Genomic DNA, 26,652 nt, shown 5'->3' with positions numbered 1-26,652 from the left:
TTTTTGGTCGATAATTAAGATAATCTTATTCCCATTTAAAACAACTGACTGTGTATGTCAAATCTGGCCATTCAAACATGTTAACATTAAAATCTAACAACAAGATTAAAAAAATAGTTTAAAAAAAACCCTAAAATTTCACTGTAAGATCTACAGCAGGGAGGAGTTTCTTAACCATTACCTAGCAACCAGTTCCTTTCCTGATCAAAACCAAGGTTTCAGAAGTCAAAACAGAAATAACTGTTTCTAAGAAAATAAGAACTGGAATAGATTAGGTAGAAAGGAGGCATCAGAAAGGTATTCCCTTTTAAACCTCTTGCAAAAAGTTAAACTCCATATGTTCATAGTGTTTATTAAGATCAGAAGTGAGCAAACAATGACATGTTTACATTAATCCACTGATCTGTACAGACTAATCAAAAGCTGATCCTGGGAGCGATCCCTAGCTTAGGTCTCCAAGGGGACAATCTGCTACGTTTTGTGCATAAAGAAAACAGTTGCCTCAATTATATCACTGTTGATGATAAAGCATAAAAGTTTGAAGCTTTGAGGTAAATCTAGTTTCAAATTCAAGCCTCCAGTAACACATACACACACACGCCCACAAAAAACCCAAGTTTCTCTCTTTCAGAAGTAATTTCCTGAAGTTTATCCAAGGAGGGTTTAGAAATTGAAGGCATCTCTCTTCATTTAAATGTTTTTCTGCAATTTTGTTACCACGCTATTTTATGCTCTTAGTCAACTTAAATTGGCATTTATTTTTAATTCAATGCTAATTTGAATTGATTTTTTTTCTTTTCAAAATAATGCATGCTTGTCACTTAGGATTTTTATTTTCTTTCCTAAACATATGTTTTAGCAAATTTTGACAATATGTTTATTTGTATTTGTTGTGTTTCTTTATTTTCCTTTATTTATTAAGTTAACATTTATTTATGTCTTTTTTATTTATTTATTTTTGTTTATGCATAATCCTGTTCTCTTCTCCTCAACATTACCTTGTTGATAAAAGGTCAGAAAATGACTGACAAATTCACACATTATACCTTGAGACATTTTAAACTTTTTTCTGTCAGTTGTGAACTGTTCTCTTTAGAGATTTCTCCATCTTTAGCTCTTGACTTCATGTTTTACCACAAATGAACACAACACTGCAAAACCTGCTACCACCCTACTGTATGCACTTCACCTTTTTCACTCTTTTAGAATTCCTCATCTGGATATTATTAATGGTTGACGAAAGTGTGATATGTGATGTGATTTTAATTTCCATTAAATTAGTAATAGTAGTAATAGTAATAGTTACTTCAGCATGTTTATTTAAGCCAACATATAAATGTGTTCCTGGCTTTACAGTCTCAATGATTTAGAAAGCGAAACTATTATTTTGTAGCATAATAGGAGTATGTCTGGTAGAATTTCCATAATATGGAAGGCACAGAAAAATGCCCGGAGATAATTTTGCCATTAAGTCAGATATTTTTCAGCATAATAGTCTTATAAGAGTGAAGCACAGTTAGTGTAATGAGTAAAGCGATGGGTGGCAAGAAGTTGTCAGGAGTGTGATTGTAGTGGACTCTATCTTTAGTAGCTCATTAGAGAAAACCAGCAGCAGTAGCAGAGTAACATCAGAGGGAACACTGCCTGAATCTATAACGGCTAAAGACTATATTGCTAAAATCGGTTTTTCATTACAGTATTACAAGCAAGTGTAATGTATTATAATGATTACCACTATGTGTTTTCTTGCTCATCTCTTTCGATAGAAGGTATCCTTTGCCAGATGCTTTGGTGTTTGGCTGTCCCAGATTTAATTATTGACAACATATTGCTGCCAATCGCTTAGTGTACTCTGTTTTTATTTCCATGGAAAGTATCTCTTGCCCAATGATTCTGTCCAGCTGTTAATCTTTCCTGGATGAAGTCACTGACAGTAATTTATGCCATTAATGTATGCACTCTTTTTCTGTAGAAAGTACTCCAACCCCAGTAACACTACTTCTGTCTTTAATGGAAACTAACAAAAGAGCTCATGGTGTGATTAACTTTGTGTACTTTTTTCTTTCCATGAAAAGTACTCCCAGTGATTTTGTGTTCAGCAGAGGTTTTTTTGTTTTTTTTCTGGATGAAGCCATTAACAGAGCTTTTGGTGCCATTAGCTTTCTGTTCTCTGTGTTTCTGTCAATGAAAAAAAAATTGTCCTTGTCTAGTGATTATGTGATGAGCAATGTCTTTTTCTTGGACATAAGCACTAAAGAGCTGTAGCTGTCATTCTCTATATACTCTTTATTTCTCTCTTAATAAAAGTTACTCTTAGCCGAATAATTATATGTTTATCTGTTCGTCTTTCTTAAATTAACCCACTGATATAACTATTGCAAACCTTGACCACCTATACTTTCTGTTTGTGGGTAGCTCTGCTACTTTCTGAATGAAGTCACTGACCAAGGCATTGTTGTCATTAATATTCTGCTTAGTACTTCTTTCCATAGAAGATACTCCTTGCCCAGTACTTCTGTTTCACAGTCTTTAGGAAGCAACTACAGTATGTGTACCTTATTTTCCTTTCTATGCAAAGTTCATGTGCCTCTTCCTACAGAATACTTTTGCTGAAGGTCACTTTCTTTCTTTATTTATTTTTTTAAAGGGAGTTTTTTTTTTTCATGGTCGCCACATGCCACTCCATGCAATTAGCTAGACTGTGTGCCATGCATGATATGATTGTATTAGATTAAATTGGATTGATTTGAACTAAGCTGTATTTGTTGTGAATATGTATAAATAAACTGAAAAAAATTAAATTCACTTTAGCAGAAAGGTTTGGCCAACATAGAGTATGTCCCTTTTATTCATAAAAAGGAGTATGTTTTCTCCACTCAGCCTTCATCAACCCATCCCCCACATCCTAACCCCAAAATCATTTCTCCAATATTTCACAGACAACTTCTTTCAACAGCCATCATCAAGTGTGAGTATCTTAACATCAGCCCAGATGGAATTGGGGTATATTAGCCTCAGGAACAGAACGTGAACTGAGGTCTAATATACCAAACTCTGCATCAGCAAAAAAGCAGGAAAACCCATTTTGAGTAAATTACATTCCCTTAAAAACCTAACATAACTCAAATGAAATCTGGTTTACTACTGTTTATTTAGAAATCAGACTTCTTTAAACTTAAAGACCAGCTATTTTGTGCCAGAAGTCAGCATCAAAACAAATTCATGTTCACAGCCAGAGTGCTAAGTAGGCCACAGCATGGTATGTGACCCACAAGATGGTTCAATGGCCCATTTTTGTTCCCCAACCATCTGATACTCAGCCCACTGAGGTGGAAACCTACCCGACTCAAACGGAGAGAACTAAAGCCTGTGGTATCAGTAACAAGGTGGAGCTTTTTGTTTGCTTCAAGAAAAGATGCATCCGATACAAAAAAACATATAGAATATAATATGTCAGACTTGATAATTGCCTGTTTTGTGAACCATGCAGCAATTTTTGCTAACCACAGCAGAAGAGATTAAAATAAGGAACTAATCTTATGTCTTTTGTATCTTTAAAAACTTAAGTAATAAGTTCAAACAAAACTCTTTTGAGATGGTGTTGACATTTTACAGCAGGTATGTATGACAAGTAAACCTGTTACATTGAATTCTATTAAGATTTTTTGTTTGAGTGTAAGAAAACTCCTTAGAAAACAACTGTTTTAAATCTTTCTACCTTGAATCAAACTAGGGTCTGTAGAAAATATGCTCCACTGACTCCTCCTGTGGAAAACCCCACTGAGATTGTCATCTTGAGATAGAGGGCATAATGTGTGTTAAATTGAGCATGAATAAAGCATTCTGTTAGCAGTGTTCTTTTGCGACCCTCTCCTGGGCAACACATTCAGCTTGTTTCGATCCAACCTCCCTGAGTTTTTAAATTCACCATCACCATAACTCATCTGCATCATAACAGCCCCTCTGTGTCCTTTTAAAGCCGACTTACTGGAAGAGTAAAAATATGCATGCCTTGCTCTTGCTCTGAATTATTGGCACTGATTCACATGAAAACATTTCACAGTTAAACTAATTTTGGGGCTGCATAAAAATCTATCTTCTTTTGGAAGAGATTGTTTGTTCTGCATTACATGGTATCAGCCACACTTAGTCACATCCATAGTAAAGAATCCTCTGTAAAAGGCCTTAAAATAAATTGCTTGTTGCAGTCACATAATCTCAGTTCAGTGGTAGAAAAATGCAACTTGCTAAGAAATAACAGTTTTTTACTAAACAAATTTTGGCACAGTTATAGGAATGCATCCATGTAAAATAAATTAACTTCAAGCAGTTGCTTAGTAAATAACTCACTTTTTTGACTGATTTATAATGTATTCACACCAGCCCTGTTTGGTCTGCTGTCATTAAACTCTAGGTTGTTTGCCTTGAAAGTCCAGTTCTTTTAGAGAGTTGCAAATGCACCACCAAACTCTGATGCAGACCAAAACAAAAACAAAATAAATAAATAAACCGCCTAATAGCCCAGGTCTCGGTTTGGTTGAAGTGAACTCTGGTGCAGTTTGAATATTTATGTGAATGTAAGTGGAAAGGAGACCAGTTCAAAAACAGGAAGCAAGCTATAGCCCAAGGCATTCTGGGTAAATACAACCAAAACAAATGCCTGAGCGGGAGAAATTGGTCAAAGACCAAAGAGAAATCCAAGCCTGATGCTACTCCATTTTTGTTTACATTTTGTGAAGAAGGAAGTTGTGCTCAGTGTCTTCTTTAGAGGTTTTTGTGTCGTTTCCTTCAGTGACTCTTGGTGGACCTGTGTCTATCTTGCCATCACTCACAGTGAGCATGATGTAAAAGAGGTCAGAAATCTTCTAAGCTCTGTTAAAGAACTGCTGCAGGGGATTGCATCAAGAGTTCACCAAGTTCTCATAATTTAGTGAACATTAAATAGTAGCAGCTTATAAACCATGTTTACTTTTGTCCTACCGTGACAAAAGTAAACATGGATTTTTTCTCAATAGAAATTTAATCTTTTCTCAACATAATCAACTAAACTGATTTCAACCTTTCAACCTTTAAAAGTGAACAAGAAAACATTTTGACAGCAGGTTCTTGAAGGTGGACTTAAATGTTTCATAAACCTGATTTGCCTCATTGCAGAATGACATGGTACTTTCAAAGCCTGGTGTCAGTGAACTGCTTATAAAAGGAGATGTGACAGAACCTGTTTGAAGTCCGGAGGGTTGAAAGATTACAAATATGTTTCCGAACAAGAACAAAAACATATTAGTGTTCTGATCCAAACTACATTATATATTGCAAATGGCAACCTTTAAATGGGATTTAACAGCATACCACGGGAAAGACCATTCACCATGGACAAGGAGAAGTACCTTTCTGCACCCAGCTATGCTGCAAATGGCTTAGAAGGACTTGTTCATTCTTAACAGTCCCAGTAGTATAGATTGCCAGCTTCATAGTCAAGCTCCTGAGACCTGATCAGCAGCACTGCTGGACACAGAACAGTTTTCTCATTACGATCTGAGAGCACCCTTCCATATTCACCACAGGAATGTTGGGTGAAACTGAGCCACCTGTTAATCATTTCCAGGGATGAGACTGGTGCACATATGTGTTTTTTCTCACTTCACCATCAAATCCAGACACCAAAACCTCCATTCCAAGCTTTTTTTGAATAACTGAATACACAAATCTTTAAAAAGCAGCCAAATTGTGTTATCGGATTACTTCATTTTTACAGTAAAAATCTCTGTAGTTTCTAGCATACAAAAATTTGCCTTTTTAAGTCCCAACCCACCCTTTACATGTCCCACTGTTGTCAATAGAAAATCCAAAATTACACATGCATAAAGTATAATTTTAACTTTGCACACAAATCTATGTGTGATGCTTTTATTTTTGAAAGCTACTGCAGTGGTTTAACACTTGTTGGTTCATGTTATGAAACCAGACACTGCATGCTGAAGATATTCAGACAGATGGATCAAGGCTCACTGCAGTAAATAGCCACACCTGACACATATAGTAGTCCCCTTGATGCTAAATACCAGCGTCAAGTTTAGTATTAAAAGTAATACTAATACAATTCAATTTCTGAGCATGATATAGCTAATGTATTAATTGTTTTTATTTATTATTATGTTCTAACTGATTACATCTTGAATTAAGATTATCAGACTTAGCATGAAATGTAAAAGAAGAACCAGCACTATTTTAACTTTTATAATTTTATTCCTAGACGTCACTTCCATTTACAGCATGATCATTTTAGATGCCACTATGTTTCATTAGTCAGTTATAATCATTACTGTAGCCAGCAGCTAAGAAAATTATGTTGATTTTAATCTCAAAAACATTTTTAGAATAGATGAGATGAACTAATGATTCTGTCTTTAACAACAATTATGGCTGTTAATGTGACCTTTCAGAAAAAAAAATCGAACATCTCTGCACTACAAGCCGTAGCATTAAGAAAATGTTACACAAAGAGAAGTAAAAATACATTTATCAGGAGCTATTTTCAGCAGTGGATTACTTTGTTGGTCGGAGTAATCAGGACAACTACTTAAAATAAATTGCAATGCAACAATTTATCTCAAAGCAGAAGCAAATTATCCACCCTGCTTGTTTTATGTTTATCCATTCAGGTAAAATAATTTACTTTTTTTTTTTCATTTAAAGTATTACCAGTCTAAAGAAAGTACTCATTTGCATTTAGAATCTAATTTGGATTTGACTTTCCTTAATCCATGCAACTAGCTTAAACCATTGTGTCTAAATTTGGATCACAGTGAGAAGACGGTAAATCCCTTTAAGTCCTGAAACAGTGAATGAAAATATTTGCTTCTTCTAACTATAAAATAAACAATCTTTTTCTCTTCTGCACCTGTCTCTTTTCATCTGATGCCTAAGAAAACAAAACATTTTATAGTTGATGTCTCACACAACTGCGTAGTAAAAACTAAGTCATCGTGCTATTTAAAGTTTCCCAAAGAGTGCCAGGACAACACAGCTCAAAATCAAGACCGACAGGAAGATTAGAAAGCACCAAACGGACAGGAAAACTGACATTACTCTAAAAGGATCCCTTCATCCATGCAACTTTCAGTTGCCATGCCAACCTGTTACCAGTCTGCTGCAGCCAAGATGAAAATGGAAACATTGCAGTAATGGAAAGTCTGATTCCTGTATTAATGCTGCCATAAAAAAATACAAAAAAATAAAAATAAAAAAACTGGCCAAATTAGTAGAACAGCGACTCACCGAGACGTCAAAAACCTCTTCCGTGTCATCCAACATACGGACCGTGACAGTGACATGTCGTCCAGGGGGCATGGCCGGGGGCTTGTGGCCTGGGTCCAATGTACTGATGCCAAGAGTCTCAGGGGCTCCAAGACGCTGACCTGCTCCAGAAGACAGGTTCTCTGGGTCTGGCTCTGCCATGGTGCTCTGGGATGTTCACTGCAAAAACTGCATCAAAGCAAAGATACAGAGGCAATCAGCTGGCATTTAAACCATGTGTTGTTCACAGCATTGATAGTGTGGGTTCTAATTAAAATAAGGAATCATTACCGTCCTGAGAAAAGGCGTCCTGGTATATGCTATATTTGCACTCAGCACTAATGGCTCATAATTGTTGCCTGTGGGAGTCTCATCTACAGCATGAGAAAAAAAAAAAAGATTCTAGGATGTTCTTAATTTCAAGGAATAGATCACTCGTAATTTAATCTGACAAATGAACCACAGAGCTAGAGGGTAAAATCACAGAGTCAGTGATTTTACCATGACTTTGTGATCGAATATCGATTTGATTTTCTGAATAGATATTCAGAAAAATCATACAAGCAAGGCACGGCAAAAAACAGTCACATGAGTTTTATCAGGTCTCAAGGGCAACATGTCAGATGTAAATATGCAGCTGGTGATGCGAACTGAGAGTGTGGTGAATGAAGAGTAATCTGAGAGCAGAGAACGAAACTGTGAATGAGAAACACCCTGCTTGAGAAAATTCAAAGGCAACCATGCAAAATGAACAAATATTCTCTTGTTTAGAAATAGAATAAAACAGTTTTTAAATTATTAAAATATATCAATATATAGACCAATTCCAGAGAAGATAAAATGTTTAAAAATAGCTTTTCGAGGTTTTCTGCGAATGTCCGCCACATAAAATGGGATTAAGCAAATGGCTTCTCTTCCAATTTCAAGTGAGAAGGACATTAGCCTCATCACCAAATGATTATGAATTGACTTTGGAAATGGGTTGACACATGACATCAAACTATCCAACTGTATAGCCACAGGCAGATCCACACAAGGCCCATAACCATTCAAAGATCTGGCATTCCAATAAACTGAGATCATTCTGAGACCTTACCAAGTGGAAATAATGAAGCGCCACAGATAGTGGGCAGCTGTTCAGGCACCACAGAGGTGAGTGACCGCTGCCAAGTAACGACTAAAAGCTGAATCAGGCATTTCAAATGGAGAAGATTATGTAATAAGAGTATGTGGACAAATCAAGCCTTGAGAATATTGTTGGATAGATAATAAATTCTGTCCAGGTATGGATAGCTTCACTATAATGTATAGCGGATTTGCTGTCAAGCAGACCATAACTTCTTCTCTTTTGAGACACATATGAAGGTAAAAAAAAAAGAAACTTTGAAAGAGGGACTCAATTTAAACCAAAGATAGAAAAAAAAGACAAAAACAAAATGTTTTCATATGTTCTCATTGTATGTCTTATGTGTTGTCGCCAAAGCAGTGCATTCTTAATGGATGGGTAGATCTTATCTAGAATAAACAAACATATCCCTGACCATGATGTGTTGTCTTACAGACAACATACTCCATCTACACTCTGCAGGGAGCTATATCTAACACTATCAATGTGGATGTAATTTGTGAAAAGAAACTTTAATTCAAATCTGCTAATTTATTATGTCTGACCCTTAACCGACCATCACTCTACAGCTCTTGCCTTGATTTCTGGCAATTGACTTGAATTTTGCCTCTAAATTTCCGACTTGTGTGACCTGCACATGGCTTGAAACCAGAGACCCTTCACACAAAGCAGTAGTGAAACAGAGGCGAGGAAAAGAGTAGACAGTGATTATTTCAGCCAACACATGCCCTCCCTCGCAGACAGTATTATGAATCAACTGGTCAGGAGTTCTGCGTGTTCAATCTGAGTGCCTAACTCAAGTCCAAACAAAAACACAGAACAGGCACCAGTTGTGCAGCTGGCACTAAAACACAAGTCACTCAGTGTACAATACCAGGCGGACGTTTACAGACGGGGTGACCTCGCTGCCTTTGAACAAGTTTGCTTGAAATTCCCCACATATGTGCAATGTGGAGCTGGGTTTTATAACAGTGGCTCCTCTGTGTGCAAGGGGCCCCTCCAGTGCACAGCTGGAAACCTTTAGTGACAGCTGAATGGCCAGAGGCTGCAGCCTGATACAGCCAGTTGTCCACCTGAAAGAAGCTGCATAACAAAACAACCAAAAAAGGGTCAATTTCCTCTTGTGCTCTGCAACAGATCCTAATATGTGGGTGTGGCTGGATTTGCCGAAGTTTCAAATGTTAGGGGGTAGTGTATGGTGATTAAGTGGAAGGATTGAAAGCCGACTGGAAACATGCATGATGCACTTCTTGTGAAAACGACTGCCTCTCCTGACTCATCTCTCACAGTCTTGACACCCTGACAGTAATGTGGGTTAACAGAGCAGAGGCTGCAGTAATCCTCATGGCATTATCACCAGCAGCTACAGAACATGTGACATTAATACACTGCCCGGACTCACCTGGACACGCACTGTGGAAACTAAGCTGGCAGATCACATTTGCACACTTCCTGGTGAGGTATTGATCATTTAAATGTCACGGTGATCCACGAATCAAATTACGGAGAGGAAACCTGACCGATTGCTGCTGCGTCTGATGAGGAAAATTCGTGCAATGCAATCCACACTGCAAGACAGAGAGGACAGGACCCAAAATCCACTGGATCACGAAAAGACACGGGAAAGATACTCCCAAGACTTAACCCGAATCTCATCAAACAAGTTCAATCACTTCCCTAAAACAGAGCAACACTGAAGGACTTGCGCTGCACGATTCTTACCCCTTCTTCTCTTTTCTGGTAATGCGGGCTTGACCAAGCCAAACTATTTCCCGCAGCTGAAATGAAGATATTACATCCACGTCCGGGCGCACGGAGAGAAAATGTGAATCCCAAGGGAGTTTTTAAATGCGGTTTGCCCCGCAGCAGAGGCTCTCTGCGGTCGCCATGACGGCCGTCTGAGCGAGTGAGCCGCGGAGAGAGACGGGATTTCACCAAACCGAGTGGCGAGCAGGATCTTCTCCCGTTGGTTCTTACTCAGACAATGAAGGAGGTGCTGCACCTCCACCTTCTGACACGAACCAGGAACTCTGGGGAGGAACAACAGCACCATCTAGTGGCCTGTGCAGCAGCAACACACCTTTTGCAAACGTGTTTGGTGCTCATGTTAAAATGCGTTCATTTTTACACTATATACATGAATAAGATGGGGCACAAAATGTGGAGTTAATATAAAAGTAATGTAGTGTAAGCGAAATAAATTAAACATACATATTTTTCATGAGAAATAAAGAAAGAAATGGTAAATGTCACTTTTAGAATGGTGAGCTACAAATTGTGAGAATTAGATGTTGTAGAAATTGAACACTAAATAAACTTGTCAGTGTCCATGTAAATGTATCCCAGTGTAAACCCTGCACCCATGGATCTTGCTTTTTGAGAAAGTAGAAACACAGACATGTAAGGGCAAAACATCAAGGGACCATTTGCATAACTTTGTGCAGGTCCTACCTTTTTGTTGGCTGCTCTTTTAGAGCTTGTTTTCCTGTCTGATGTTTTTTTTTTTAAATAATCTCTAAGGAAGTTTGTGTCTTTTGTTATTTTTTGTTTGAGGAGATTTTCAGTTGTTCCTTGTTTTGCATCTTCTTGCAGAATCTCTCGTTTTTCCTGTTTTTGTAATTACAGTGCCTCGTTTTGCTGTAGTTTACTTTTCTTTATCAACATTTCAATCAGTGGGTCAGGTCCTGTTGTCCCAGGCTTGCAGCCAATGGTGTCATAGGAGGATTTTTAAAAGTCTTCCGTGACTAGATCCACCCATTACCGCAACTTCTCTCTGATTCTGATAGTAAGCCAGTAAGTGGGGTGATACTGATTTCATAGTGCCTGTGACTGTATTATGTAATTATTGCTCAGTGTTTACCGCTGCTTTCATTTTTTATGGAGAGTGGGAGGTCTTTGTGGCTCATATTTCATAACTGTGCTCAGGGACAAGGAATGGTAAACTCTGTTTTTTTTTTATGTTCGTCACCCGCCTTCTCACTGGCAGAAAAAGTGTCACCTACACATTCAGTTGTGTGGGACAGAAGGAGGAGAAATCTCAGTTGGTGTCTTGGCAGCTTCACAGGCCCTCTGGAGGTTCTTTCTTGGAAGTGAAGCAATGATGAACATAAAAGTGTGAAAATGAATGGGGTGAGGAAAACAGAGATGATGCTGGCTTGGATTACTTATGTAAGCAGTCAAGATCTGGGGCCATGTTCACTGATCATGGCCAGTGAGATCTGGCCATGATCAGTGAGAACATGGCCCCAGTATCATGAATCAACTGGTCATCAGTTTTGCGTGTTCAATCTGAGTGCCTAACTCAGGTCCAAACAAAAACACAGAACAGGCACCAATTGTGCAGCTGGAACTAAAACACAAGTCACTCAGTGTACAATACCAGGCAGATGTTTACAAACGGGGTAACCTCGCGAACAAGGTATTGGTATTTTGGTATTGCTAATTTTTTACCAAGTGTCAGAAATAAGTGTTTTTTTGACACTTATATAGTAAAAAAAAATCTATTTCATAAACCACTGATCAAGAAGGAAAGGAACAAGTATTTACTTGGAGAACATTTGTTTTCTGTGGTTGCCATGATGAATTTCTGTGAAAATTCCCCACAGGACTGTATTAAAATGATTTCCAGAAGTATTAACACCGCTTCAATTTTTTGAGAAGTTTAAGCATCTTGGTGTCTTCACTAGTTGCTATTGTCTGTTGTGGTGAAGAAAGTGCTCAGACAAAAATCAAGGCTCTTAGTTGACCTAATTTACCTGTGTTTGACCCACCACTATTGTCATGTAATATGAACCATGACCAAAAGAAGATCATGATTACAATTGGCTGAACTCAGCTTCCTCCACAGGGTGGCCAGTCTCAGTTTTAGATGTGAGGGGCTCCATCTGTGGGGGACCTCAAAATAGAGCTGCTGTTTCTTGTCATCGAAGAGATCAGTGGATGTGGTTCAGCCACCTCCTCAAGATGCTTTCTGGATGCCTCTCCTCACAGATATTCTAGGTGAGTCCCACCAGGAGGAGACACTGGGGAAGATCCAAGAGTCGCTAGACGGACTACCCATGCAGCCTGGAAATGCATTGAGATACCTCAAAATCTGTGACCTGATATTTTGAGGTTACCAAAATCTCAGGCCACACAGCAGAATGTAGTATTCTGGTCATAAAATGTAGAATACTACATTCTATGGCGACAACTGAAAGGTGTCATTGTGTAGATGAATGTCTGGGTCAACATATTTAACATGTTAAGGTTAAATATATATATATATATATATATATATATATATATATATATATATATATATATATATATATATATATATATATATATATATATATATTTTTTTTTTTTTTTTTTTTTAATGAAGCTGTCCCTATCTCAACACGCTGTACTGTAAATGGTCTGAATATATTACATTTCTAAACTAGTACCACCATAAATGTCTTGCATTTGACATAAACAGCCAAAGGTCTTGCACTTCCAGTGGATGTTTGAAGGGGGCATTTTTGCTGTTATAATTTTACATGAAGTAGCTAACAAGTATGCCATTGTGGTCTCATTTATTAAAACAAGGAAGGGCACCTGTCTGAAGTCATGACTAGCAAACAGTAGGGCCAGCTGTTTCAAAAATAAGTCATTTCTATTCAGGAGTGGCCCAAGCCTCCATGGGGCCCTAAGCGAAATTTAGTTTTGGGGCCCTCTAGTTCTACTAACAATGTGGACTGGTTGCAATCAGCAGTCCGATCATTAGATCATTCACACACCTACTATAAACTTATTGCATCTCTGTTGGCAGTTCTGTTTACATTATATACATGTATAATATAGGATACATTTATTGGCCAACTGATTTATCGACCAGTTGATTTCTGGGCGTCGATTTCCTTAATTTTGGGGGACCGTGATTGGCCGATACTTATATGAAGCTGATATTATCCCCTGATCTTATCTTTGTCAGCAAAGGTTTAAAAATCAGTCTCTGTCCTCTTCTGCCCCACCAGGTCAGGTCTGTACGTTTACAGTTAAGAATATTCACCCCACTGTTACCAACTCAGTGACTTTCTTGCTATATTTAGCAACATTGCAGACAAAAACAAATTCATATCAGCCAAAATCAAAATCGGCAGGTCAAGCTTTTTAAAGATTGGTAACCAGGGATCGGCCAGAAAACTGCAATCGGTGCAGCCCTACACACATATTCATGACATTCTTTGATTAAATTAATTTCTCTTTGGCGTTACTCCAATAGCTAAAAATTCTCAAGGGAGTCTTCCTCCCTTGAGAATGTGGATTGGTACTGGACTGATTCAAATTATTTTAACAGAAGTTTAACATAACTTAGAAGTTGATGTAAAAATAATGTTTGTTTTAGCCACAAAGTGATTATGCTCAGCAGCAAACAACATATCCCTAACCACAGCATAAAGTAGCTCATCAATGTAGCAGCTATGTAGCCTGATGTAAAAACATTTTTGTTAGACAATGTCAAACATTGAGAAGTTTTAATTATTGTCATCTAACGTTATCAAACACGGCGTTTTGAAGCCAAAAGTACCTCTATTCTAACTCTTTATTTTCTCCCTCCCTTTAGTATAAGTCCTTTCTTGAGACATTGTTTTGCTTACTTAACTTCTGACCGGAGCATTGGACGTTTGGATGCGCACTGCACATTGCACTGCAGCTCATGTTACCGGCGAAGCGTGCGGTACCCACCGCGGCCACCAGAGGCCCCCAAGAGCTTATTTTGTTTTTCTTTTTATCCATAAAGTAATGATTTCTACATACATTATAAAATATTATATAATATTATTGTAAAAACAAATCACTTCATAGTGAAATTGTGTGTTTTTGATATTATAATGACATAGAAATTATTACACATATATGTATATACAGTACAGACCAAAAGTTTGGACACAACTGTGTGTCCAAACTTTTGGTCTGTACGCAATACAGACCAAAAGTTTGGACACACTTTCTCATTAAATTCAATGAGAAGGTGTGTCCAAACATTTGGTCTGAACTGGACAACCACTGGACAACCACTGATTCTGGTTGTGCCACTCCAAAACACCGTGCTAGAAACCCCCTAATTCTTTCAGCAAAGCCCTTTTCCTTTACTTTTTCAGCAATTTGTGGCTATAGAATGTAGTATATTCTTGGATATATACTGATTCTGGTTATATATATATATATATATATATATATATATATATATATATATATATATATATATATATATATATATATATATATATATATATATATGTACAGTACAGACCACAAGTTTGGACACACCTTCTAATTCAATGGGTTTTCTTTATTTTCATGACTATTTATAAGGCAAGAAATCCCACTTATTAACCTGACAGGGCAACACCTATGAAGTGAAAACCATTTCAGGTGACGACCTCTTGAAGCCCATCAAGAAAATGCAGAGTGTGTGCAAAGCAGTAATCACAGCAAAAGGTTGCTACTTTGAAGAAACTAGAACAAAAGGGGTATTTTCAGTTGTTTTACACTTTTTTGTTTAGTGCATATTTCCACATGTGTTATTCATAGTTTTGATGCCTTCAGTGTGGATCTGCAATGTCAATAGACATGAAAATAAAGGAAACTCATTGAATTAAAAGGTGTGTCCAAACTTTTGGTCTGTACTGTATATATATATATATATATATATATATATATATATATATGTATCAACCCTGGGCCCCTAAGCGGCGGCTTAGTTTGCTTAAGCCTTGGGCCGGCCCTGCTTCTATTTGTATGTCTAGTTAATTATATAGGCCCTACAGTCTTTCTTAAAACTAAATAACTAAATAAATCTTGCAAATAGGTCAAGTTTTCAGGTCTACTCTTGAATGTCTGCTGTTCTCCACTGTTAGCAAAGTTGAATGAAAGAAAAAAAAACTCTTCTGTGGAGAAATGTGTATTTAAGGATTTGCACAAGAACAGTTTTTTAGCTTTTTCTCTTTTTGGTTGCTAGGTAGCACGCGCATCACTGGCAGCAGAACACATCAGTTCTTTGTGTCCATTCTGTGCCTTTGATGGTGATGATGCAATAGCTTCTCTGTATGTGCAAAATTCCACTAAGTGAACATCTAGTTGGAGGTGAGTTTAGTGAGTGGAGAGAAGTGCAGTGATTTTAAGAGAGAAAAGTGAAGTTTTCTGACCAGAGTTCATTGGAAAAAAAAACTTGCAGCGATTTTAAGAGAGTAAAGTGAAGTTTTCTGACCAGAGTTCATTGGAAAAAAAACTTTCAGAGTCACCATGGCAGAAAATAGAGAATTTTACCTTGAAAATGAAGTTTTTAACCGCGAGGAGTTTAGAGCCAGCATGCTTAATTTTCTTCAAGAGCTAACCAATGATGAGATGGTGTGTTTGAGTTCAGGGAGTCTCCATGAGCAAACAAAACACAGAATTATGGAGTTGGTGCAAGGATATGTTACACCTGTAATTGACCACATTTTAAAAAAATTGGCACAGAAAGACAGCCGGACACCAGTAAGCCCTGATGTTGTCAACCAGTTTATGTACGATGAGGTATCCAAAAATATACTACATTCTATGGCCACAAATCCACAAATTGCTGAAAAGGTAAAGGAAAAGGGCTTTGCTGAAAGAATTAGGGGGTTTCTAGCACGGTGTTTTGGAGTGGCACAACCAGAACCAGTGGTTGTCCAAGAAATACATGAGCATAGGAAATGGTCAGAAATATTCATCCCCCTTGGCATGAAGTCTTCTGAGGAAGAAGAAACTAGTTCTTGTAAAGAATTGGATTCCCAACAGGAAACTGAAGAGGACACCTGTAGAGATGTCCATCATCACAGAAGTCGCGTGATTGTCACCAAAGAAGGAGACATTGAGATCGCAAGCATCTACAGCTTTCAGGAGGACGAGGCAATGGAGAAAGAAATGATTCATGCAGGACCTCCATCAAAGTGTGCAAAACTAAAGAAGTACTTTCAAAAGAATTTTGGTTTAACTTGTGGAAAAGTTCCACTATCTACATCAGATGTCCCAGAAGTATTAGACACCAAGATCAAATCAGCAGAATACGCTCCTCCTTATGTGCAGTCTGAGGAACCATGGAAACCTCATTTCACTGAAGAGATTGATTCCCAGGATGAATACAAAGAAGACTATGAAGAGGAAGAGCATGAAGGTTTATTTTCTGAATCCTTTCTTCGTTACATTTACTCAAGAAGTAACCTGAATGTCACCACAGATGAAGATGAAGATTCTGAGGACACAGATATTCTTGACATCTTTATGGGCGAAGAGGTATTTCCATCAAAAACAATGTGGCAAATGACTTCTTTGCCTGAAATGTTCGGTAAAAGAACATCAAGGGTTTCACCTGCTAGGTCATCAGTAGACACATTTCCAAGACAGTTTGTCCCAGAGGCATTGCTGCCTCAGAAGATACCGACGGTATCTTTTGAGTGTCCAGTTGGAGACAAAAAGGCAGAAAAATCTAAAATGGCTGTGAAAGTGCTCATTCGAAAAATAATTTCTCACACCATAAATAAATCAGGATACATGTGCAGGCGAAATGTTTCCAACTTGATTGAAGAGCAGCTGTTTAAAAAAATTTGGTCAGAAGTTCAAGGAAAACTTTCTGACATTGACCCAGAAAGAATTGAAAACTGTGATACAGCTATTTATAAAGACCTCTGTAAAATGTTCAAAAGACGCTCGTGCAATCTGTTGGACTATTTGTACTTAGACAGAGAACCAAGTCTTTATCATGACAATGTGGTATCCTGTGTCAAAACGCACCTCTTGAGTCTGAAGAACTCTACCAAATCCAGAACATTATGGAATTAATGGACATAGTACATAAGAACTTAACTGCAACCATTCCAAATTTATCTAGTTCAAAACAGCACCTGCAAAATCATGGACATTGTAGTTGGTTAAAATTTCATTCTACAAATTCGTGGGTTTTCTCCGGGTGCTCCGGGATCCCCCTTTACACATAAAGAACACGCACGCGCACAAAAATTTGTATTTTTTTAACCAAACCTTAATGAGAAATAAACACTTACCTACAGTTTACTTTAAAAAGTGAGTTTTGTTATTTGAACACAAATTGTCACAATCTACACATGTATCTATATATACATTTATATATCTGATCTATATATTTACATCTATAACAGTATAGATGTATATACATAGTTTCTATCTATCTATCTATCTATCTATCTATCTATCTATCTATCTATCTATCTATCTATCTATCTATCTATCTATCTATCTATCTATCTATCTATCATCTTGCAGGCAACAATCATTAGATCAAAGTTTGAGGAACTGATGATGGACAATTACAAGGATACAGATAGGGACAGGCATGCTGAAGATGCCTGATGGAAGTGATGTGCTAGTAACCTCTCCTTCCTAGTTTAGGATTTTTTTAATGAAGACATGCAGATAGGGAATATTATGCTGAAGATGCCTGATACCTGGTTTAGGATTTTTTCAATGACCACACATTTGGCGAAGGGATTTTATCTTCCTGGCAATGATCAGTAGATCAAAGTTTGAGATACTGATCATGGACATTTACAAGGATACAGATAGGGACAGGCATGCTGAACATGCCTGATGGAAGTGATGTGCTGGTAACCTCTCCTTCCTAGTTTAGGATTTTTTTAATGAAGACATGCAGATAGGGAATATCATGCTGAAGATGCCTGATGCCTGATTTAGGATTTTTTCAATGACCACACATTTGGCGAAGGGATTTTATCTTCCTGGCCATGATCAGTAGATCAAAGTTTGAGATACTGATCATGGACATTTACAAGGATACAGATAGGGACAGGCATGCTGAAGATGCCTGATGGAAGTGATGTGCTGGTAACCTCTCCTTCCTAGTTTAGGATTTTTTTAATGAAGACATGCAGATAGGGACAATCCTGCTGAAGATGCCTGATGCCTGGTTTAGGATTTCTTCAATGACCACACATTTGACGAAGGGATTTTAACTTCCTGGCAATGATCAGTAGATCAAAGTTTGAGATACTGATCATGGACATTTACATGGATACAGATAGGGACAGGCATGCTGAAGATGCCTGATGGAAGTGATGTGCTGGAAACCTCTCCTTCCTAGTTTAGATTTTTTTTCAATGAAGACGTGCAGATAGGGACAATCATGCTGAAGATGCCTGATGCCTGGTTTAGGATTTTTTCAATGACCACACATTTGGCGAAGGGATTTTACCTTCCTGGCAATGATCAGTAGATCAAAGTTTGAGATACTGATCATGGACATTTACAAGGATACAGATAGGGACAGGCATGCTGAAGATGCCTGATGGAAGTGATGTGCTGGTAACCTCTCCTTCCTAGTTTAAGATTTTCTTAATGAAGACCTTCAGATAGGGACTATCCTGCTGAAGATGCCTGCTGCCTGGTTTAGGATTTTTTCAATGACCACACATTTGACAAAGGGCTTTTATCTTCCTGGCAATGATCAGTAGATCAAAGTTTGAGATACTGATCATGGACATTTACAAGGATACAGATAGGGACAGGCATGCTGAAGATGCCTGATGGAAGTGATGTGCTGGTAACCTCTCCTTCCTAGTTTAGATTTTTTTAATGAAGACATGCAGATAGGAACAATCCTGCTGAAGATGCCTGATGCCTGGTTTAGGATTTTTTCAATGACCACACATTTGGCGAAGGGATTTTATCTTCCTGGCAATGATCAGTAGATCAAAGTTTGAGATACTGATCATGGACATTTACATGGATACAGATAGGGACAGGCATGCTGAAGATGCCTGATGGAAGTGATGTGCTGGTAACCTCTCCTTCCTAGTTTAGGATTTTTTTTAATGAAGACATGCAGATAGGGAATATCATGCTGAAGATGCCTGATGCCTGGTTTAGGATTTCTTCAATGACCACACATTTGGCGAAGGGATTTTATCTTCCTGGCAGTGATCAGTAGATCAAAGTTTGAGATACTGATCATGGACATTTACAAGGATACAGATAGGGACAGGCATGCTGAAGATGCCTGATGGAAGTGATGTGCTGGTAACCTCTCCTTCCTAGTTTAGATTTTTTTAATGAAGACATGCAGATAGGGAATATCATGCTGAAGATGCCTGCTGCCTGGTTTAGGATTTTTTCAATGACTACACATTTGGCAAAGGGATTTTATCTTCCTGGCAGTGATCAGTAGATCAAAGTTTGAGATACTGATCATGGACATTTACAAGGATACAGATAGGGACAGGCATGCTGAAGATGCCTGATGGAAGTGATGTGCTGGAAACCTCTCCTTCCTAGTTTAGATTTTTTTTCAATGAAGACGTGCAGATAGGGACAATCATGCTGAAGATGCCTGATGCCTGGTTTAGGATTTTTTCAATGACCACACATTTGGCGAAGGGATTTTATCTTCCTGGCAATGATCAGTAGATCAAAGTTTGAGATACTGATCATGGACATTTACAAGGATACAGATAGGGAAAGGCATGCTGAAGATGCCTGATGGAAGTGATGTGCTGGTAACCTCTCCTTCCTAGTTTAAGATTTTCTTAATGAAGACCTTCAGATAGGGACTATCCTGCTGAAGATGCCTGCTGCCTGGTTTAGGATTTTTTCAATGACCACACATTTGACAAAGGGCTTTTATCTTCCTGGCAATGATCAGTAGATCAAAGTTTGAGATACTGATCATGGACATTTACATGGATACAGATAGGGACAGGCATGCTGAAGATGCCTGATGGAAGTGATGTGCTGGTAACCTCTCCTTCCTAGTTTAGATTTTTTTAATGAAGACATGCAGATAGGAACAATCCTGCTGAAGATGCCTGATGCCTGGTTTAGGATTTTTTCAATGACCACACATTTGGCGAAGGGATTTTATCTTCCTGGCAATGATCAGTAGATCAAAGTTTGAGATACTGATCATGGACATTTACATGGATACAGATAGGGACAGGCATGCTGAAGATGCCTGATGGAAGTGATGTGCTGGTAACCTCTCCTTCCTAGTTTAGGATTTTTTTTAATGAAGACATGCAGATAGGGAATATCATGCTGAAGATGCCTGATGCCTGGTTTAGGATTTCTTCAATGACCACACATTTGGCGAAGGGATTTTATCTTCTTGGCAGTGATCAGTAGATCAAAGCCAGAGATACTGATCATGGACATTTACAAGGATACAGATAGGGACAGGCATGCTGAAGATGCCTGATGGAAGTGATGTGCTGGAAACCTCTCCTTCCTAGTTTAGATTTTTTTTCAATGAAGACGTGCAGATAGGGACAATCATGCTGAAGATGCCTGATGCCTGGTTTAGGATTTTTTCAATGACCACACATTTGGCGAAGGGATTTTATCTTCCTGGCAATGATCAGTAGATCAAAGTTTGAGATACTGATCATGGACATTTACAAGGATACAGATAGGGACAGGCATGCTGAAGATGCCTGATGGAAGTGATGTGCTGGTAACCTCTCCTTCCTAGTTTAAGATTTTCTTAATGAAGACCTTCAGATAGGGACTATCCTGCTGAAGATGCCTGCTGCCTGGTTTAGGATTTTTTCAATGACCACACATTTGACAAAGGGCTTTTATCTTCCTGGCAATGATCAGTAGATCAAAGTTTGAGATACTGATCATGGACATTTACAAGGATACAGATAGGGACAGGCATGCTGAAGATGCCTGATGGAAGTGATGTGCTGGTAACCTCTCCTTCCTAGTTTAGATTTTTTTAATGAAGACATGCAGATAGGGACAATCCTGCTGAAGATGCCTGATGCCTGGTTTAGGATTTTTTCAATGACCACACATTTGGCGAAGGGATTTTATCTTCTTGGCAGTGATCAGTAGATCAAAGCCAGAGATACTGATCATGGACATTTACAAGGATACAGATAGGGACAGGCATGCTGAAGATGCCTGATGGAAGTGATGTGCTGGAAACCTCTCCTTCCTAGTTTAGATTTTTTTTCAATGAAGACGTGCAGATAGGGACAATCATGCTGAAGATGCCTGATGCCTGGTTTAGGATTTTTTCAATGACCACACATTTGGCGAAGGGATTTTATCTTCCTGGCAATGATCAGTAGATCAAAGTTTGAGATACTGATCATGGACATTTACATGGATACAGATAGGGACAGGCATGCTGAAGATGCCTGATGGAAGTGATGTGCTGGTAACCTCTCCTTCCCAGTTTAGGATTTTTTAAATGAAGACATGCAGATAGGAACAATCCTGCTGAAGATGCCTGATGCCTGGTTTAGGATTTCTTCAATGACCACACATTTGGCGAAGGGATTTTATCTTCCTGGCAGTGATCAGTAGATCAAAGTTTGAGATACTGATCATGGACATTTACAAGGATACAGATAGGGACAGGCATGCTGAAGATGCCTGATGGAAGTGATGTGCTGGTAACCTCTCCTTCCTAGTTTAGATTTTTTTAATGAAGACATGCAGATAGGGACAATCCTGCTGAAGATGCCTGATGCCTGGTTTAGGATTTTTTCAATGACCACACATTTGGCGAAGGGATTTTATCTTCTTGGCAGTGATCAGTAGATCAAAGCCAGAGATACTGATCATGGACATTTACAAGGATACAGATAGGGACAGGCATGCTGAAGATGCCTGATGGAAGTGATGTGCTGGAAACCTCTCCTTCCTAGTTTAGATTTTTTTTCAATGAAGACGTGCAGATAGGGACAATCATGCTGAAGATGCCTGATGCCTGGTTTAGGATTTTTTCAATGACCACACATTTGGCGAAGGGATTTTATCTTCCTGGCAATGATCAGTAGATCAAAGTTTGAGATACTGATCATGGACATTTACAAGGATACAGATAGGGACAGGCATGCTGAAGATGCCTGATGGAAGTGATGTGCTGGTAACCTCTCCTTCCTAGTTTAAGATTTTCTTAATGAAGACCTTCAGATAGGGACTATCCTGCTGAAGATGCCTGCTGCCTGGTTTAGGATTTTTTCAATGACCACACATTTGACAAAGGGCTTTTATCTTCCTGGCAATGATCAGTAGATCAAAGTTTGAGATACTGATCATGGACATTTACAAGGATACAGATAGGGACAGGCATGCTGAAGATGCCTGATGGAAGTGATGTGCTGGTAACCTCTCCTTCCTAGTTTAGATTTTTTTAATGAAGACATGCAGATAGGGACAATCCTGCTGAAGATGCCTGATGCCTGGTTTAGGATTTTTTCAATGACCACACATTTGGCGAAGGGATTTTATCTTCTTGGCAGTGATCAGTAGATCAAAGCCAGAGATACTGATCATGGACATTTACAAGGATACAGATAGGGACAGGCATGCTGAAGATGCCTGATGGAAGTGATGTGCTGGAAACCTCTCCTTCCTAGTTTAGATTTTTTTTCAATGAAGACGTGCAGATAGGGACAATCATGCTGAAGATGCCTGATGCCTGGTTTAGGATTTTTTCAATGACCACACATTTGGCGAAGGGATTTTATCTTCCTGGCAATGATCAGTAGATCAAAGTTTGAGATACTGATCATGGACATTTACATGGATACAGATAGGGACAGGCATGCTGAAGATGCCTGATGGAAGTGATGTGCTGGTAACCTCTCCTTCCCAGTTTAGGATTTTTTAAATGAAGACATGCAGATAGGAACAATCCTGCTGAAGATGCCTGATGCCTGGTTTAGGATTTCTTCAATGACCACACATTTGGCGAAGGGATTTTATCTTCCTGGCAGTGATCAGTAGATCAAAGTTTGAGATACTGATCATGGACATTTACAAGGATACAGATAGGGACAGGCATGCTGAAGATGCCTGATGGAAGTGATGTGCTGGTAACCTCTCCTTCCTAGTTTAGATTTTTTTAATGAAGACATGCAGATAGGGACAATCCTGCTGAAGATGCCTGATGCCTGGTTTAGGATTTTTTCAATGACCACACATTTGGCGAAGGGATTTTATCTTCTTGGCAGTGATCAGTAGATCAAAGCCAGAGATACTGATCATGGACATTTACAAGGATACAGATAGGGACAGGCATGCTGAAGATGCCTGATGGAAGTGATGTGCTGGAAACCTCTCCTTCCTAGTTTAGATTTTTTTTCAATGAAGACGTGCAGATAGGGACAATCATGCTGAAGATGCCTGATGCCTGGTTTAGGATTTTTTCAATGACCACACATTTGGCGAAGGGATTTTATCTTCCTGGCAATGATCAGTAGATCAAAGTTTGAGATACTGATCATGGACATTTACATGGATACAGATAGGGACAGGCATGCTGAAGATGCCTGATGGAAGTGATGTGCTGGTAACCTCTCCTTCCCAGTTTAGGATTTTTTAAATGAAGACATGCAGATAGGAACAATCCTGCTGAAGATGCCTGATGCCTGGTTTAGGATTTCTTCAATGACCACACATTTGGCGAAGGGATTTTATCTTCCTGGCAGTGATCAGTAGATCAAAGTTTGAGATACTGATCATGGACATTTACAAGGATACAGATAGGGACAGGCATGCTGAAGATGCCTGATGGAAGTGATGTGCTGGTAACCTCTCCTTCCTAGTTTAGATTTTTTTAATGAAGACATGCAGATAGGGACAATCCTGCTGAAGATGCCTGATGCCTGGTTTAGGATTTTTTCAATGACCACACATTTGGCGAAGGGATTTTATCTTCTTGGCAGTGATCAGTAGATCAAAGCCAGAGATACTGATCATGGACATTTACAAGGATACAGATAGGGACAGGCATGCTGAAGATGCCTGATGGAAGTGATGTGCTGGAAACCTCTCCTTCCTAGTTTAGATTTTTTTCAATGAAGACGTGCAGATAGGGACAATCATGCTGAAGATCCCTGATGCCTGGTTTAGGATTTTTTCAATGACCACACATTTGGCGAAGGGATTTTATCTTCCTGGCAATGATCAGTAGATCAAAGTTTGAGATACTGATCATGGACATTTACAAGGATACAGATAGGGACAGGCATGCTGAAGATGCCTGATGGAAGTGATGTGCTGGTAACCTCTCCTTCCTAGTTTAAGATTTTCTTAATGAAGACCTTCAGATAGGGACTATCCTGCTGAAGATGCCTGCTGCCTGGTTTAGGATTTTTTCAATGACCACACATTTGACAAAGGGCTTTTATCTTCCTGGCAATGATCAGTAGATCAAAGTTTGAGATACTGATCATGGACATTTACAAGGATACAGATAGGGACAGGCATGCTGAAGATGCCTGATGGAAGTGATGTGCTGGTAACCTCTCCTTCCTAGTTTAGATTTTTTTAATGAAGACATGCAGATAGGAACAATCCTGCTGAAGATGCCTGATGCCTGGTTTAGGATTTTTTCAATGACCACACATTTGGCGAAGGGATTTTATCTTCCTGGCAATGATCAGTAGATCAAAGTTTGAGATACTGATCATGGACATTTACATGGATACAGATAGGGACAGGCATGCTGAAGATGCCTGATGGAAGTGATGTGCTGGTAACCTCTCCTTCCTAGTTTAGGATTTTTTTTAATGAAGACATGCAGATAGGGAATATCATGCTGAAGATGCCTGATGCCTGGTTTAGGATTTCTTCAATGACCACACATTTGGCGAAGGGATTTTATCTTCCTGGCAGTGATCAGTAGATCAAAGTTTGAGATACTGATCATGGACATTTACAAGGATACAGATAGGGACAGGCATGCTGAAGATGCCTGATGGAAGTGATGTGCTGGTAACCTCTCCTTCCTAGTTTAGATTTTTTTAATGAAGACATGCAGATAGGGACAATCCTGCTGAAGATGCCTGATGCCTGGTTTAGGATTTTTTCAATGACCACACATTTGGCGAAGGGATTTTATCTTCTTGGCAGTGATCAGTAGATCAAAGCCAGAGATACTGATCATGGACATTTACAAGGATACAGATAGGGACAGGCATGCTGAAGATGCCTGATGGAAGTGATGTGCTGGTAACCTCTCCTTCCTAGTTTAAGATTTTCTTAATGAAGACCTTCAGATAGGGACTATCCTGCTGAAGATGCCTGCTGCCTGGTTTAGGATTTTTTCAATGACCACACATTTGACAAAGGGCTTTTATCTTCCTGGCAATGATCAGTAGATCAAAGTTTGAGATACTGATCATGGACATTTACATGGATACAGATAGGGACAGGCATGCTGAAGATGCCTGATGGAAGTGATGTGCTGGTAACCTCTCCTTCCTAGTTTAGGATTTTTTTTAATGAAGACATGCAGATAGGGAATATCATGCTGAAGATGCCTGATGCCTGGTTTAGGATTTCTTCAATGACCACACATTTGGCGAAGGGATTTTATCTTCCTGGCAGTGATCAGTAGATCAAAGTTTGAGATACTGATCATTGACATTTACAAGGATACAGATAGGGACAGGCATGCTGAAGATGCCTGATGGAAGTGATGTGCTGGTAACCTCTCCTTCCTAGTTTAGATTTTTTTTTAATGAAGACATGCAGATAGGGACAATCCTGCTGAAGATGCCTGATGCCTGGTTTAGGATTTTTTCAATGACCACACATTTGGCGAAGGGATTTTATCTTCTTGGCAGTGATCAGTAGATCAAAGCCAGAGATACTGATCATGGACATTTACAAGGATACAGATAGGGACAGGCATGCTGAAGATGCCTGATGGAAGTGATGTGCTGGTAACCTCTCCTTCCTAGTTTAGGATTTTTTTAATGAAGACATGCAGATAGGAACAATCCTGCTGAAGATGCCTGATGCCTGGTTTAGGTTTTTTTCAATCACCACACATTTTCACGAATGTTATGTTCCGGTGTTCTCTGGTTCTCTTGGTCGGGTTTTCCTGTGCGCCTTTTCCACCTCTTACCACCAGATGGAGACATGTTCCGGTTGGAGTGCGGTGGTGTCATCATCATCCTCAGCTGTCATCGATTACCCTCATCAGCGAAGCATACCTTAAGAGTTGACCGCCAGTCCAGCGTCGCCTGAGTGTTTGCCAGTCACAGTACCTCTGAGCCCCCTTGAGCCCTGTCTCTGTGTTCCTTGTTGCCTTGAGCCTTCCAGTGATTCTCTTTGTGTTTCTCTGTTTCCTTCAGGTGATCCCTTTGACACTCTGGACCCGCTGATTAGATCCTGGCAGTTTTCCTGGTTTCAGAAACCTCCCTCGTGACGCCGTGGAAAGGATC

At 39.0% G+C, this 26,652-nt stretch overlaps 1 protein-coding gene across 2 annotated transcripts in view; it reads right to left on the bottom strand.

Moving 5' to 3' along the window:
• The window catches only part of LOC102233715 (FERM, ARHGEF and pleckstrin domain-containing protein 1-like), a 61,037-nt gene extending 50,642 nt beyond the window's left edge, over positions 1 to 10,395 (bottom strand). For both annotated transcript variants that reach the window (XM_023337186.1, XM_023337187.1), the window contains exons 1-2: positions 10,145 to 10,395; positions 7,279 to 7,485 (exon numbers count right to left, since the gene is read on the bottom strand). In XM_023337186.1, coding sequence (XP_023192954.1) covers positions 7,279 to 7,458 — 180 coding nt within the window. In that variant the 5' untranslated portion in view covers positions 7,459 to 7,485; positions 10,145 to 10,395. The remainder of the gene's footprint in view (positions 1 to 7,278; positions 7,486 to 10,144) is intronic.
• Between the last annotated feature and the right edge of the window lie 16,257 nt (positions 10,396 to 26,652).

The sequence above is a fragment of the Xiphophorus maculatus genome, chromosome 7 (assembly GCF_002775205.1).
Source record: "Xiphophorus maculatus strain JP 163 A chromosome 7, X_maculatus-5.0-male, whole genome shotgun sequence".
Taxonomy (NCBI): domain Eukaryota; kingdom Metazoa; phylum Chordata; class Actinopteri; order Cyprinodontiformes; family Poeciliidae; genus Xiphophorus; species Xiphophorus maculatus.
Note: the sequence above shows the minus strand (reverse complement) of the source record. Positions and strands in the feature narration are given on the sequence as shown.